Source organism: Lissotriton helveticus, chromosome 4_1, assembly GCF_964261635.1.
Source record: "Lissotriton helveticus chromosome 4_1, aLisHel1.1, whole genome shotgun sequence".
NCBI classification, from domain to species: domain Eukaryota; kingdom Metazoa; phylum Chordata; class Amphibia; order Caudata; family Salamandridae; genus Lissotriton; species Lissotriton helveticus.
The window spans coordinates 2128643492-2128661475 of record NC_136063.1 but is presented as its reverse complement, the minus strand read 5'-3'; the positions used below and the strand labels follow the sequence as shown (position 1 = coordinate 2128661475).

At 39.4% G+C, this 17984-nt stretch overlaps 1 protein-coding gene across 1 annotated transcript in view; it reads right to left on the bottom strand.

Moving 5' to 3' along the window:
• Positions 1-17984, bottom strand: part of ATRX (ATRX chromatin remodeler) — a 1815989-nt gene that overhangs the window by 708364 nt on the left and 1089641 nt on the right. The window contains exon 23 of the mRNA XM_078688830.1: positions 2008-2183. Coding sequence (XP_078544956.1) covers positions 2008-2183 — 176 coding nt within the window. The remainder of the gene's footprint in view (positions 1-2007; positions 2184-17984) is intronic.

Sequence of the window (17984 nt, the reverse complement as noted above, 5' to 3'; positions counted from 1 at the left end):
GTCCAGTCTATAGCGGCAAAGTTGGCACTAAACAGGCAACGCAGATCATCCACCACTCTGGCTTTGAGAGACCTCCATTGGCTTCCCATCAAGGAGAGAATCTGCTTCAAATCTCTGTGCATGGTGTTCAGAGCGGTACATCGTACGGGACCGATCCCTATGCAGGAGAGATTTACATGGTACAAGCCCGTAAGACATCTCTGCTCCTCGAGCGCCTATCTGGTAACAACTGCTAAATTCAAGAAGTCCAGGATGGGAGGTAGGGCGTTTGGCATAGCAGCCTCGCGCCTCTGGAACAACCTTCCCTTGAGTATTAGACAGGTGACCTCCCTGCTATGTTTCAGAAAGAGTCTGAAAACATGTTTTTTCCCTAGGAATGAGATCAATGCTTCCCATTGATAGTCCTTCCCGTTGCTTGCTGTTGTCATATGCTAAGTTGCAGGGCCAGGATACCCTTAGGGTGACAGTTTGCGCTATACAAGTACTGCATACATACATGACCTCACTTTGCAGCACCCAGTCCATCAGACCATTAATGAAGCATCTGCATCTTTAAACCACATAAGGTAGAAAACAGATCCTGAAAACAGTCTGAGATAAATGGCAGTGCACAGACAGTGGTCAAGGCCTGTGCACAAGGAGGGAGCAACCATAATAGATCTTGTGGCAAAAATCTTAAATTCACATCTTTTGAAGAAGTTTTATTCTGGGTGCTGCCTAAAGGGTAGACATTGATTGCAATAGATGTGGAAGTGGGTATGCAATGGTTAAGAGTACCAGGATAAATAGGAATGGAATGTCTTTCTTTTCTACAGCAGAAACATGCCATAAAACTAGAATTAGCTGCAAAGCAAAATATCTGATCTTTGATATATGTTTCCCAATAGCAAAAATGCCCCACTTACAGGAAAAGGTATCAGAAGCACATATAATACTGGTCAACATTTATCAGAAAAAAGAAATTGCACAAAGAACCCATGTTCAAGAAGAAAGACATGCTTCTTGTGGTTCGATGGCTCCTTTAAAATTATTCACATTTCTGGTTCATATAAGTTAGGAAAATGTACTGTCTTCTGTCTAATTAGTTGTACTTCTAGGTGGAATGACCACTATCTATCATTCAACTACTCATGATAATTTGACCGCTGCACGAGAGTTCGGAAAGCAAATGTTGATGCTCATCCATACATCCCCTAGCTCATACCCAAAGCACTCAGAAGCTACCTTTTGGTAGTTTACAATACTGCAGAAATCCCTCAATAAATTAAACATCCACCAATTCATACTCCAACTCTCCACAAGCTCAAATTAATTTAGTTACATTTATTAATTGGCAGCAACCCATCGTTCCCCCTGCCTACAATATTGCACAGAAAAAACGTTTTCCCAATTCCCATCTAGGGGATGGCTAAGTGCTATTGGCTGGTATCCTTGGTTTTTCCACGGCTTTATTAAAGGCGTCCTGCATATGCAGCCCAATGCAGTCTCATCCCAATATACACCGTCAAACATCTGCAACCATGATCTTCAAAACCTGTAAACATCATAGACAACGCACTTACAATCAACACATGGTCCCAACATGGACTAAAACGCTCCATCTCAGGAAACTAACTGAAGTGACTTCAATTAAAAAAAGTACAAAAGGTTGAAGACATGCCGAGTAAAGGGATGCACGTAGGATCTGCATTACCACCACAGATTAGGTTCATACTTAGATTTGAGGAAACTCAGATCCTCAAGAAGCACCTTTGCCAGGACCCACTACTCTCTGTGCCACGTGTAGAGAAGTCCCTTGCCCTCTCCTCTTTCACGCGCAGTCTTGAATCACTGTCTATGTCCCATATACAGCATCCTGCTGCTTACTACATAAGTTTACACTATTTGCTTCAATGTTTAAGGTTCATAAATAAAAACGGCTTCCTTGTTTGAATCCTAAAATGAGCTAAGCATTGTATGGCTTTGTTGTTTAGAACTCAAAACAGTGGACTCAAAAAATTGACATACCTGAACGCAGCCAGCTAACATCTCATACAGAATATGAGCACGTTTCTTCATCACCCGGACATCTACCATTGTGGAATCAGCACACTGACCATTCTGGATTGGATTTATGAAACGATTTCTGAACTCCTTCACAGAACCAAGTAAATTTTCCTTAATGAAGTTAACCATGCAGTGATCTGGGTAGAAACAAATGTTGATAAACTAATAATATTGACAAAAGAAAAAAAACAGACAAGCTACATATTTTAAACATGCTGTTGAACTTATTGCAGAAAAAAACTTTTTTGTTAACCTTTGCAGCATTCAATGTTTGTATCAATAGTGATGGACCCCTCACCACACTATTGCAGGTTGCATGACATGGTGCAGACAAAAGTGAAAAACGCAATGTGGCACACCTGTGTGGCATGCCAGCAGACACTGCATTCAATATATGTAAGTAAACCCAACAGCAGGCCTTACAGCCCTAAGGCAGGGTGTATTATATATTACATGTGCTGGTATATCTGCAGAAGCAGATATGCTCCTGTGATGTCTAAGTCGATTCCTAGACAATGCAAGTGAACAGGAAAGCCATCTCATGTATATGCACTGGGCACGGGCTATCACGAGTTCCCCAGCTACCTGACGGCTTCACTAAAACCAAAGATGTTTAGTATCAAACATCTTGCCTTAATAAACTCACACTGATTCCAGTGATGGAAATATCAATACATGCACCCAGAGGGTATCATAGAGGTACCCCCTAAAACCTACCAGCCCACTAGTGTGCTGGCTGACTGGTACAGTACAGCCTGCTAGAACAGGTATGCTTCTGACCCCCTAGGAGATGAGAGCCCCACTTCAGAGGTCAGGAACACTACCTGTTCTAAACAGGATAGCTAGTAATCAGCATACCAAAGCCAGAAGCTTCAAAGCCTTTACCGCCTTTGACATGCAACCCCAGCATCACCTTGACCTGGGAGATGTCACCAATGCCCGAGGCCCATTTGGGATCAGGACAGAAGGGGAATTAGTATGTGAGTAGGCAGCCGCGGCCCATGCAGGTAAGAGAGTCCTCGTCTAAATCCTACCCCACCCGGCCCCACCACTCTTACCTGCATAGGCCATGGCTGTGAGTAGGCGTGGAGACCCCCAGGTCAAACACATCCCTAAGGTGAGCTGCTGATGTGCCCCACTCTAGGAAAATTCAACCACCTTGGTGATGGGAGAATTTAGGAAACTGGGACAGGGTTATGCGCTCTTCACACAGGAAGTGGTCATATCGGGGGAGTAGACCCTGAGGTTAGTTAGCCCATTAGTTACTACTCTCCACTTTCCTAAATTTAGTATTTAGGGAGCCCCTTGAACCCAGAACTTTAGATTCCATTGGCTAAAAAGAAGCTGATACCCGCAAAAAATAAAGACTGCAGCTGACTTTTGGCACCAAACCCTGCCTGCCACACAAAGAATCGACAATTGCAAAGATACAACTCGTCCTGAAGCTATGCATCCTCCACAAACTCTGGAGGGTTGCCAGCAGTTTTGCCAAGCAGCCAGTATCTCCCTTGGAGTTGAGGAGCTACTCCTGTGCATCCTGAAGGCACAGACCAGGACGTCTGGTTTAAAGAAACTGCTGTCCAACGAGCAGTAGCTGCCCAGGAGGAGGTCAGTGCACTCCAGGTCAGATTAGTCTTCCTGCCAAGCTTGAAGATGCCAGGACCTCCATGAGCCTTCCTGCACCAATACCTCCGGTAACTGACCCTTGCAGCAACCAAAGCTTGTTTGAAGACCAGCCCGGACACCAACAACACAAGACGACCAGCCAATGAGGGACGTCGGCACCACAGAGGCCAGCACTGAGAGTGAGGTAGTTGTCCTGTTTGTCCCCTTTGCAGGTCCTGACTGACCACAGTGAGCACCATGGCGCACAACAGCCAGCTAGCTACAACCACTCTGCACTCTGGCCTAGGAAAACAGACTGCTTTCCCCATGATCCCAAGACCCTCATCACCGGAGTTCCCCTTTGGGAGCTCTCGGACTTGTCCCCGAGTCCCTCGTTGCAGACTCTTACCAAGAGGGCCCCCCCCTCCCTTTCTACCACATAGCGCACAAGGCTACCAACCTGTCCAGCACCTCTGCACCCAGACTCACCAGGGCAGATACAACTATTAGCTGGTGGAACTTTGGTACTTGTCCCTCTACCACCTTACTAGCGAAAGGGGTCCCACTCAAACATAGTATGCAGTGAATGTTCTTTCTCCCACAGGAAAGCATTACACATAAAAACGCACTGTTGGTTAATATTGCTAAGTCTGTAAAAAGTCTATTTCGAAAAAGTACTTATATATTTATGAAGTTCTTGGTTTCAAACTATATCTATATGTATTTGTATGTATATATATATATATATATAGTGCAATTGTATGCAAGCAAATGTTAAGTTGCTTCAAAACCACTCACTCCGGCTAATTACTATTCTTCGAACAGGTCATATATATATATTGTCCAAAAGACCAATAGAATACTATGGACATAGTAAAGTTATCATTGAATTAATCAAATTGTGTTTGCACAATAACTTTTTCCTCTTTGGCAATGTAATATACAAACAACTGAGAGGAGTAGCGATGGGGGCCTGTTTCTCCCCCAGCTATGCATGCTTGTATGTCGGCTGGTGGGAGGAACAGGTCCTCAGGCGAACGCATAAGGCGGCCTTTGACACACATGTGGTTACATACTTCCGCTATATTGATGATGTGTTTCTTTTGTGGCGTGGGACACAATTGGAGGCAGAAACTTTTATATCAGAGATCAACAACAATTCTCTGAATTTAAATTTCCCTTCTAATATAGATAACACACAAATTGATTTCCTTGACGTGAGGCTTCAGGTCAAGGATGGTAAATTGGGCACAACGCTCTTTAGGAAACAGACGGCCGGGAACATTACACTCCACGCCAACAGTTCCCATCCTAAACATCTTATAGCTAGCATACCGTACGGCGAAGTCCTCAAACTGAAACGTATTTGTAGCGACAATGATGATTTTTTAAGATGCCAAGAGGAAATGTGCACACGCCTAATTGAAAGAGGTTACAGTGATACAATTATTAATGAGGCTATCAGAAAAGCTAATAAGCGACCTAGAGAGTCTTTGTTTCAGAAGGAAAATGTGAAAAAGGTCGTTGAGAGCAACACATTGGATAGCCCTAGATTTATCACTACCTTCTCCAAACAAGAAAGAAGAATTAGATCCATAATTTCTACATATTGGCTGATTGTGCTCACAGACAGTACTTTGCCCACAGTACCTGCTATAATTTTTACCAAAAAGGTAAATCTATGGGAAGAGCATTAGACAAAAATTCCTGAAACCAGAAAACTACAATATGGCTACAACCTGCTAATGGTTTCAGAAGATGCACATCATGTCGTGCATGTAAATTTGGCTGCAATAAAACCTCCTATTGTACCCCGTTTGAAACATCTCATGTCCCTATTAGGGGAAATTACAACTGTAGAACAGAATATGCTGTCTACGTACTGACGTGCACCCGTGGTCTTAACTACATTCGTAGTACCAAGCTGCAGGTGCACGTCAGAATATTACAGCATATCAGGGCAATCTTGCATAATGATCCAGCGTACCCTGTGGCTCGCCACTTTTCCATTCGCCATGACAAAGATATTAACTGTCTTACATATTATGTAATCAGCGCTATACCCAAGTCCAAACGAGGTGGCAATAGAGAACGGCAGTTAAGGCAACTGGAAACAAAATTTATTTTGGACTTTGATAGTAAGTGGCCACACGGGTTGAACAATACTGAGGACATGCATACCTTTTTATAGTTGTGAGAATATATATTGCTGCCCAATTCGGGGAATTTTATTATTAATTAATTGGTATGTATGTTTGCTATAAGATATAATCATATTAACTATGGTCTTAACGTATTTATTACTGCACTTTATTGCTCCTCTTTTAGGAAGGGGTCAGCATTGTTATTTGCACAAATTTACTATGCACTTTAATTCAGTATTTGCACTTTAAAAATTTAGAGCACTTAGGCACTTTATTGGCATTTGGCATTCTGGATTTATCCACTTTATTATATTGTACTATATATAGTACATGTCATGTAAATATATCATCAATGGGCATAATCAAGCAGAGAATGGTCTGTTTATGGATTTATCCATTGTATTGTCATAATTTGCTAATACCTATGTATTGGTTAAATGTATTTGTATTTATACATTGAATTTTGCTTTTATGTTGAAAATGCACTGACATTTTAACTGATAATTAGCAAACATGCAGTCTGTAGGGCGTATTTCAGAGTATTATATACTACGAACATAGTCTGTTTTCAGTGACCATGACCATGTGACTATGATGAATGCCATAGGGGGAGTGCACATTCGTAGCATGTATAAAAGAAACAAATGGTGCAGTTAAAACGCTGGATGTGATCAAGGGCTTGACAGCCCGAAACGCGTCGTCGCAGGTTGTGACAAATAAAATTTTCACCTGACAAAAATGCTGCAGAGGTCTGAGTCTCCATCTTCGCCAGCTGTTACTGGAAGTGGTCGGAGTTTTTCCTTGGAATATATATATATATATATATATATATATATATATATATATATATATATATATATTACAACAACGTCTCCATAGAAGACCAAAAAGCCGCCACTCCAGCTACTCGAGTTTTTTGTGAGACAACACTTAATTTATTCTTGAATCCATAGACAGCATATTCACAGCATAAACCAACACGTTTCGGTAGCTCCACACTACCTTGATCACGGTTGTACAAAGTACTGTTTGCTGGGTGTGATTTAAAATTGGGAGTTCCCGCCCACCTTGGTCACATGACAACATCCAAATGTTTTTTACACAAAGGGATTCTGGGATATGTAGTTCAGGTACATTTCATACACGATCAATTCATTACTTTTGTCTACATGTCTTCAAATTTGCAATTCTACTTCCCTTCTTATTCAGGATATATACAAGTGAATTTATTCCCACACTTTCTTTATCCTTTTTTGTTTATGCAATCCCATAGATATGCAAAGACAAGGGGAAGTGGCAGGGGGAAGGGGGAAGACAGGGTTATTTATACCGATTGCTATCCCTATTTCCCATTTAGAGCACTCAAGTGGGCTGACATTGAAGACCTCGAAACTAATATTTTATATACATTCTTAAATAGTGTATGAAATTGATTCTACTCATATTACTTTGCACCCCCCCAGTGGGTTGGCTTTATCTTACATCCCAGATTTGTTTTAGCGTTCATTCCTAAATGAACATCTTGTGTGGCGGTAGGGAAAACAACGAAATCGTTCGGAGGTTTTTCGAGAAGTTCAGTTTCTTTAGTCTTTTATATGTGTACATAAAGTTCTTCCGACTGGTTAAGCCCGAAGGGGGTCATTGTTCGAAAGTTCAAGATATGCCGCGATTCCTTTTGGCGTAACAATTTTTCACGATGTCCTCCTCTGTCTGAGAGTGACATGGTTTCCAATCCTAGGAATTTTAAAAGTTTCCAATTCCCATTGTGATGTGTCTCCATGTGTTTTGCCACTGCATTTCCTCTGTCCTTATTCACAGTGGCCCTCACATGCTCCAGGATTCGCTTTTTCAGTTCACAAATTGTGCTTCCTATATAACGAAGTTGACAAGGACATTCAATCATATAGATGGTATATTGGCTTTTACAGGTTATCAGTTCTCTTATTTTCCAGATCTTTTGGTTTGCCATGGTTATTTCTTTAGTAGGTTTCGCTATTTCGCATACTTTGCAGTTATAGCATTTAGTGAATCCAGTAGTCTTTAGCCAAATAGGCTTCTTTTTTTATTGACAAAATGACTGTGTATCAATTGATCCTTTAGATTTTTGTCCTTCTATATGTCACCACCGGATGATCTCCCATTTTCTGGCCGATGGTTGGATCAAGTTTTAGAATTCGCCAATTCTTTTTCAGGATTTCAATTACTTGTTTTGATTCCTTACTATAGTCCAATATTAGTCTGATTGGTTCCTCCGATGTTTTCTCCTTTATTTGTGGTTTTAGACAATCCGATCTAGATTTTTCATTTGCTCTCTCCCAACATTTTTTTATAAGATTTTTGCCATACTTTCTTTTTTGGAATCTTTTTATAGTTCCTGCACTGTGTTTCTCCCATTCCGTGTTCTCACTACTGATTCGTTTTATTCGAAGAAACTCTCCGTAGGGTATACTTGAAATCAGGGCCGGTTGATGGAAGCTCGTAGCTTCAAGGGTGGCGTTTGTTGCCGTGACCTTTCTATGCAGTGTTGTTTCCACCTGATTGTTTTTTATGTATACTTCTGTACCCAAGAATGATATTCGTTCTTTGCTTTTTGCACATGTGAATTTTAATCCTGGAGTGCTTTCATTTAGAATTTCGAAATATTGATCAAATTCTTTTTCACTTCCATCCCACACTATAAACAAATCATCAATGAATCTTTTCCATTTTATAATGTGTTGGGTGAATCTCCAATTTTGTGCATTCCAGGCCACCTCTTCTATATATATTGAAGCTCGTTTTTCTTTTTTGCCAGTTACAGGTAAAGAAATACCGCACTCTGGGTTGAGGGGCTTACATAAGGCTTTTAATGGCAATAAAGTCAAGAACAGACGTTTCGGCACTAAGCCTAATGGAACGAAACACATGTCAGGGGTTGCTTTTATTCATTTCATGTTGGCTGTCATTTTAAAGCTTGGCGTGGATAGCACTGTGCTAATCCTATGCTTAAAGACTTTGCTGTACAAATGGCAAAAGACTATCCATGTCTAACTTGGCGTGGATAGCACTGCGCAAATCCTATGCCTAAAAACTTTGAAAGAAATGCAGACATTTGAGGTGAGCAAATTTAGAGTGTCGCTGGTGTTGAGGGTGTACTATACAGGAGCTGCCTGCCACCTAAACTGGGGAACTACCCAGAGTTCTCTTCTTCTTTTTTGCATATGTATGTATGTATATATATATATATATATATATATATATATATATATATATATATATATATGTAATTAGCAGCTCCTCCTCAGCACGCTCTGCGCTCGCAGACACCGCCTCCATGTATGTATGTATATATATATATATATACACACGCACATATATATATATATATATATATATACATACATATACATATATATATGCATATATTTCATATGCGCTTTTAAATTCAGATTACGTGAAATTGTAAGCGCAGCGTGATTAGACGGCACATACGAACTTTCAGCAAAAGTGCCGGATCAGCTAAATGAATGGCAGCAGAAAGGAGAGAGAAATGGGCAAAAGCAGCCAGTGACATGTTCCAGGACTGTGGTAAAATAATGAATGTATCTAGCACAGTGAATGCCAATACTTTAAAATCCCCAAAGAGGGTCCTATGGGACAGACTATGGAGAGCTCTGAAACTTGAACAAAACAAATGGTGGGAAGCCACCACCTTGCAAAAATATGTAGATGTGTCTAGAATTCCTCGGGGGCTACGGATTTTCGTGACCCCAACCTTTCAAAACCCTGACCCTGAATTGGTTACACGGTGGGCAGCAAACAATCACGAATGCTCACTGAATATGCTACGGATGTTAATTGAATTTGCCTCTAAGGATACTGATAGATTGAAGTTGGAGATTGAAGCTCTAACCAAAGAACTTAAAGATATGTGCACTGAAGAGGAATTTAAATCTGAGATGGATAAAATAGAAGCTAACTTGGACAAAATTGAAATTGATATTAGAAATAGGAAACAAAGTAAATTTCAGAGAGATCTGGTTGATTACCAGCGGGGGCAGATACTAACATTTGCTAAAAAATATGACAAGATGAGAGCGGCAATGCAATCACAGTCCAAGTCCAGCGAACAAGTAGAGGAACAAGCTAGCACATCGGAAAATATATCTGAGGATGGCTTACAGTCAATGACCAGTGGTAGTGACATTTCCACTGGAAGTAACTTTACAGGAGTAAAAACCAACGTTTTAATGGAATTCTCAATGTTGATGCAGGACAATCAACAAGGATATCGAGGGCGTGGAAGAGGCAACAGAGGAGGAAAAAGCAAAAATACATCTGCAGGAGGAAATCCTGGAAGCCCAGTGGGAAAACGAACAAGGGGCCAAATGAAAATGAAATGATGGAGAAGAAAACTGTGATCAACTTGTCAGATCGTATTCTGACCAACACTGAGGTAGAGTTACTATCTTTGGGACTGACATTTTGCCCATCCAAGAATTTTAATCATACCCAGAGCAAGATTGACTTATTTTTCTTTACAAGAAAATTAAAAATAAGAAAATGGTATGCGACTAAAGTAGGATTAGGTAATGCTACTACTAGAGATCAACCACATCATTTGAGTATCTCTGGTGTCAATTTAGCACACTCCCTCAATGTACTAAGTGGGGAATGTGAGGAGAGTCATGACCCATATCAAGATCTTGTTGATGCGGATGTATCATTAGAAATGAGTTCTAAAACCAATTTCAAACCCAAATCAATGGCCCACATGCATCAAGCATTTTTGTAGTTGCAAACGGTGCGATTCCTTAAAATCGACCGTTTGCGAATGCAAAAGTGCTTTTTGGGATGCATGAAGCAATTTTAGAATTCATAACATTTTTGCGAGTTCTAAAATTGCGGGTGCTTTTAAGAAGTCGCAGATGTGCGATTTCTTAAAAGCAATGCATCATTACTTTTACAAGTGCAAATTCGCAATTAGGGTGCCAAATTTACCGAGTGAACCACTTTGTAAATTTGGAAAAAGTGTTTAAAATGCTGAAATTTTTTTTTTTTTCAACATTCATGTTTCACACACACATGTCCTTAGGACATGTGTGTGTGAAACATGATGCGAAAAATACATTTCAGGGGTGCATGGGGGGGTCCTTTGGACCCCCCCCTGCACCCATGAAATTTTCTAAGTGCCACTCGCAATTTGCTGATGCCTTCCCATTCACTCCTATGGGCCTTTTGGCCCATAGGAATCAATGGGAATTGCGAAAATTAACTTATGAATTCGGTATTCATTTGGGATTCGGTAAAAATTGCAATTTTTACCGAATCACAAATGAATACCGAAAAAAAAATGATGCATAGCATTTTGCACTTCTTAATTTGCGATTCCTTATTTTTCGCAAATTAGGAAGTGCAAAATGTAACAATGATGCATGTGGGCCAATATTCCTACCACAAATTCGCAATGATACTATTGATGTGTTTGAAAATGTATGGTAAATGAACTAAACAAAATTGAGAACAAGAAATATCACCAAAAATGGAGCAATGTTACCAAAGAACAGTGTAAATTGATTGAAAATTTGAGAAAAGATCACACCATTGTGATCAAAACTAGCGACAAAGGTGGTAACATAGTGATTCAGTCTAGGGAGAACTACATAGCAGAAGGTTTAAGACAATTGTCTGACACGAATAGCTATTGTAGGAGTAATCGGATGGAGTACGAAAATTCGATTAAATTGTTCCATACACAACTCACAGAATTGAAAACCAAAGGGCTACTAGAAGAGGAGGAATACAGATTTTTACTATGTAAATTTCCTAAATTACCGGCTTTATACCTCCTCCCCAAGGTTCATAAAAACATGACATCCCCCTGGTAGACCTATTGTTTCGTCCAACGGCAGTTGTTTCGAATGCACTTCTCAATATGTAGATTATTTTTTGCAGCCCTTTGTTCACCAGTTACCTTCTTATGTTAAAGATTCAGGAGATTTCTTGAAAAAGATCGAGACGGTGGAGTGGGATGAAGAATTTTCTCTTCTCTCACTTGATGTGACAAGTTTGTACACCTCTATCCCTCATCAATTGGGACATGATGCTTGCATGCATTTTCTGTCTAAAAGATCGGTGTCGTATCTATACCACACTAAAATGTTAATTACCACGATGGAGTTATGTCTCAAACAGAATTTTTTTTTGTTTGACAATAAGATCTACAAACAGACTCTCGGTACCTCTATGGGGACTTGTTTTGCTCCTAGCTTTGCGGGTCTCTATATGGGGTACTGGGAGGAAACAGTGACATACAGGTCACCTATGTATCGTAAACACGTTATCAAGTGGATGCGGTACATAGATGACGTACTGGTAGTGTGGAGAGGAACTGAAGAAGAGGCCAACATGTTTGTGAATGAACTCAATCTCAATGTTTTCAATTTAAACTTCACCAGCAATTGGTCAAAAGACAGCTTAGAATTTCTAGATCTAAATGTCAAAGTGAAGAATAAGAAATTGGAAACAATTCTGTTCAGAAAAAAGACAGCAGGGAACAGTATACTCCACGCGCGCAGCTGTCATCCCAATTCCCTAATTAGGAGTATTCCAATGAGAGAACTCTTAAGAGCTAAGCGGAATTGTAGTACTGAGGAAACTTTTTTGGTTGAACAACAAAACACGATTGAGAGATTTTCCGAACGCGGCTATTCCACTAAGACAATTTCAGATGCGCAGAAAGCAGTAGAAAAACGCTCAAGGGAGTCATTACTACAGCTAATAGTAAATGAACCAATAGATGTGAATGACAACAAGACACGGTTCATTACTACCTACAGTAGCCAAGCTGGTTTACTTAGGAAGAGTCTTAACAAATTTTGGCCTGTACTATTAAATGATTCTGATTTGGCTGAATGCGTTAACGACTCCCCCCAAATTTCTTTTAGGAAAGCAAGGTTCCTCAAAGATCAGTTATGTACAGCTGTGATTCCGAAAAAAACAAAAACTACTGGGGTAGAAGGCTTTTTTAGCTGCAGAAATTGCAAGGCGTGCAAAAACAGTCGTAATTTGAAAAAAGTACGACTCTCACCCTCATCCAAAATTCTAGTTTTTAAAGAACACACTTCATGTACCAGTGACCATGTGGTCTATGCTTTATTCTGTCCCTGTAATAAAGCCTATATAGGGAGTACCATCAAGCCAGCCAAATTGAGTGTGCTAGAGCACTTACGTGCTATTACTAACATGGACAAATCCTACCCGATAGCACGACATTTTCATAGTCATCACAACCAGAATGCAAACTTACTTAGTTTCTGTGTGTTATGTACTGTGAAATTTGATGAGAGGGGTGGCAATCGGGTACAGAACTTGCGAAGACTAGAATCAAGAATGATTATCCAATATAAAACCATGGTCCCTAAAGGTCATAATTGCGATGAAGAAATGGAAGTGCACTTAGGATGATTTACTTAAGTTACATAGTTTTATTGAGCTTTCTGTAGTTTATGTCCAGTAGGAGAACTGTTTGGGTAATGTAGAGAAATGTTAATATGTATTCAAGATGTATTGCCCATACTTGTTTTTAACTTCTATGTCCTTTACATGAGTTGTGAAGGGTACAAGGTAATTTTTAATTATGTATCACTGGTCATTATTTTAATATTATTTATCATTTTTTATGTTTTCTTTTCTTTTAGGGATTACTTATATAAAATCTAATTTTGTTTGAATGGGAGTATCGGCTTTAAAATAGAAAAACATTGAGCAGACTTGGAACCGAAAACTGATTAACCAACACGCATGAATGGTTAAGCCCACAAGGGCAGTACTTTTCTTAGCTTTTCATATTAGGACCACAATACATTGTGTTAGCCCACATGGGCGAGTGACGTATGGAAGTGGCTGTTTGCAACTTATTAGATCGACACAATTGTTAATTCAAATGAATTCATGATTTAATTTGCCCACAGGGGCGGCGATCTTATTTGGCTATTTAGTCTGTTTTACAAGAAGCAATGAGCGATATGCAGGTCAAGTACACTGTTTCTTTGATGCATATGACATTCCAAGTCTGTTATTTATGTTTATGTCGTGGACCCGTTTTGGTTTCAGAAAGATATGATTATGTTTAATTGTATATCATGAAGACTGTTAATATGTGCTCCTTGACATTATGAAAATTCATTATTTCATTGTCCCTAATGTGAAACTTTCATTATTTTTATTAGTTTGCGTGGATAAACGCGCTAGTATTTTGTTTATGTTTATTTTTTCACAAGACCATGTGATTCTCACTATATGTGTGTTGATCCTATTACTCTCTCAACTACTCGTGACCAAGGGGAGGAGCCCCGAAACGCGTCGAGAGACATTGTTTTGTTTGCCATTTGCTGATTAAATATTCTGTGAATACGCTATCTTTGTGTCCGTGCTTCACGCTGTCCCTGGATTGCGAGGACGTTAGTGTGATTGCCTGAAATATATATATATACATATATATATATATATATATATATATATATCCAAATCAATTGAAGCAAACCCACTCGAAGTTTGAATAAGCACATTTATTTGCATCCATTTCACTGCTCCTTCAGGCAGCTAACAGAGCCTTCTTCTGACATGAAAGACTGACGCGTTTCAGGAGTTAATCCTTTCTTCAGAGGCAAATGTTCATGAAGGCTTGAAAGACAGTTTTGGGTCACGTCTAATATCGCTCTCACCTGCCACAGTGGGCGTGGCTATGTCGCACTGCAGCCTGTGCTTCGTAGTCCGTTGACCCTCTTACCACAGTGGGGCTGCTCTTCAACCTTACACTTTGAACCAATGTTTGTTATCCAAGTGGAGTGAAGTACAGCGCTGGAAGCCATCTGTAAGCGCTTTGCAGCAGCGAAATTGTGCTCAAGGTAGCACCACCAGTTGCGTTGGAGCTGTAATTGCCTTTGTTCCCGTGTGTGCAACCCCTTGTACATAGGCTGCACTGGACCCTCGTCAAAGGTGGGCTTCGCTTCTCGGCTGGGCAAACAGCCGAAATATATCCAAATCAATTGCAGGTATGTATATATCTAAAGCTAAATATATGTAAATAGCTATCATTTTTTCTAAATCGGTGTGTATCTCTTTTTTCAGTGTGTGCATTTTTATTGACCCTGTGTACACAACAGGGTCTAACACTTCTCTCTGATAAGGCTGCTCGACCCCACTACCCAAGATAGAGCACCTTGAGATTGCAAGAGCAAGTTCCTGTCTACTTATTATTGTTATTATACAGCTTATAGATCGTCTGGGTACTCCAACGGTGTGTCCCCGCGCTCAAACACTATATAGTACCCAACAGATGGACCAGACCCACCCACCCTACAGCAGAGCCCCTCCAAGGAACAGATACGGAAGTCCTATAAGGAATACCAGGGTTCTTTACACAGCATATCTCGTTTTGGTATACTATGTAAAGAACCAGCTTCCTACAATTAGTATTGTCGCAGTCATAACAAAAGTAAGAAAGTTGCTGTATGTTTTTGCTGAACGCTACAGTTGATACAACAGTCAGCTGCACTAATGTATGAAAAAAACTGGTAGTTTGAAAAAAAGACTCTTGGTATAGCATACTCACAGTCATTAACTGAAAACGGTACGTTATATAATTACATTTCAATTTTTAGCTATGATGTCAGTTTATTCGATTAAAATAAGCTGCTTTTTAAGTTTTTAACTGTAAACATAGAAGGTTAGAAAGGTCTTTGATGGTGGGGGAAAGTCCATTCAGGATTTTTTCAGCTTGAATCAAGAATACTCTGCAGTTCTTGCAAACAGTGTCAATCTAATACTACTTTGCATGACAGTCCCTGATCAAGATCACTCAAATATTTCTGGAACCCGCTGATCTGGAAACTTTCATTGCCAGCAATTCTTACTAGATGTTTACTTTATTGTATGTAATTCGCTATACCAGAAGTCGACCACCAAGTTTCTAACAAACAGGGCATATTGAATGGCCTGTTTCAAACAGTCACAAGTAAGTTTGACTAAAAAGGTTTTACATGTAAGCTTCATACTCAATGCGTCATATTAGATACTTACTAACAAGGCTTAAGTGTCTGCAACGCAACAACAATAGACTTTCAGCAATTTTCATTCTAACAACTTATAGATGTTAATGTAATGACTGCCTACATGTTAATTCAATTCCATACGAGCTGCTCATAATCCATAAGTGAAATACTAATAATGGTTATTCCCCGACAATATTTTGAAAGATTAAGAGGGACTATAAATTAACTGCAAATTTCACTGGCAGCAACAAGTAGGGACACATCTGATAAGGTGACAGAATATGATCTCTTCTGTAGCCATAGTTAGACTGCAGCATTATGGAGAACAGTAAACAATCAGCCTGATAAAATATGTGTATGAACCAACTTAAATATCTCCCTGACACAGTAGCTACAATAACTATGTCAACCAAACCTCAACTAGACTACGTACTCATCTGAAACAAGTACTTACCTATCACAATAATTCATTTACAATTAATTCAGAACACTTTTCAACATTCAGTGAGTATTCCTAAAGGTACTCACGACCGTGTAATATAAGTTTGCCTACATTCTGATGGACTCAACTGCTAAATATATGCAACATGATTAGAGACCAGTCTAAAGCTAATAATGTGTCCTCTCTGATTTCAAGGATACCAAACATGGGGAAACGAAAAGACTCACATTGCATCTCAATTTCAAATTCAGAATACTTTGCTCAAGATAATGTTCATTTGTCTTGTGCTCAGGAAAACATATAAAGACATGCTTCAAATTAACTCCACTACAACATAAAACAATGATTAACAGGAGGAAATGCCAGGTGGCTCCACCAATTTGATCAAGTTTCTAACAAAGTAACTGGTTTCAAGATAAAACATTTTTGCATTTTAAAACCTAAAGCCAGTCCTTATATTTGTATCACTACATGCATTCAGGGTACATTTAAACAACATGTAAAACTCCTATAACCACCCACACCTGACTGCTTTCACCCAGCAACAGCAGCTGCCATACTCACAGTGTAATAAACTGTCTATGCATGTAGCTTCTGCTTAAAAAAAAAAAAACACTTCTCACAAAGAGACTTCAAAAAGGAACCAAATACGCCATACTTGAGCATAGGTGAAAGGACAACACTAAAGATACTGCCACATGCTGAACAGTTGATAACTGGACTTTTTAGAACGAAAGTCCCAAATTCAAACAGACGAGTTTCCTTAAGAGCCCCACAGATCAACCAGGCAGAGAGACCCAATAAGGACAGAAAAGCCCCCCTTTTCCATGACACCACTTTATGCAATGCCAAACGCTAAATAATAATTTTAAAAAAGTTAACAACACTCTCATAAAGTTAATACTGTGCTATATTTTCACATCACGAAGCAACAAGCGGACATAATCTTGGCTGAGGAACTCAAAGCAACATTACCATTATAACCGATGATTCATATTGTCATACAAGTGCAATGATATGGTCTTTTCATATCGAACATATGTTAGTAGTTTAGTACTAAGGTATACAGACAATGTTAAACAAAACTACTCAAAACTTCTTTCAGCACACAGAGCACCAACTCATAACATATTCTACAGAGCCACGTAACCAGTAATAGAATGTAGAGGCAAGTAAGAGGAGGCCAACATGTAGATTTAAAGTCTTACTTATTATGTGCAACATTTCTACCAGAACCATTTAGACAACTGATGATACAATACAACAAATCAGTGCAGGGCCCCAACATTACAATAACTCCCATTGTACAACATATCAATAAGCTTTCAGGAATTTTTCAGCAAGCCTGGCACAGGTAAGAGATAAGTACTTTGCAGTAAATATACAGTTGTAATAAAGTTTGAATTGGTAATAGTATATGCACTTTGTTTTGACTTACAGTATGGTTTCAGAGAAATGCAATACTTTGTAAATAGAGTACATAGACTTGAACGGGCATTTCAGTAAAAGTACATGTAAGTTACTTTTGGGATTACTTTTCTTACCCAGAATAGTATACCTGGATACTACTCTGGGGCATTTCCTGTAAACAGGTAAGTAAAATCGTTTTTGTTTGTTAGTGCAATTTTAAAGAATTTCTTTAAGTTTTCAAACTAAACACTTTAAAACTTTTCCAAGAAAAACAGTCAATGTTATCCTATGGAGGAAAATAGT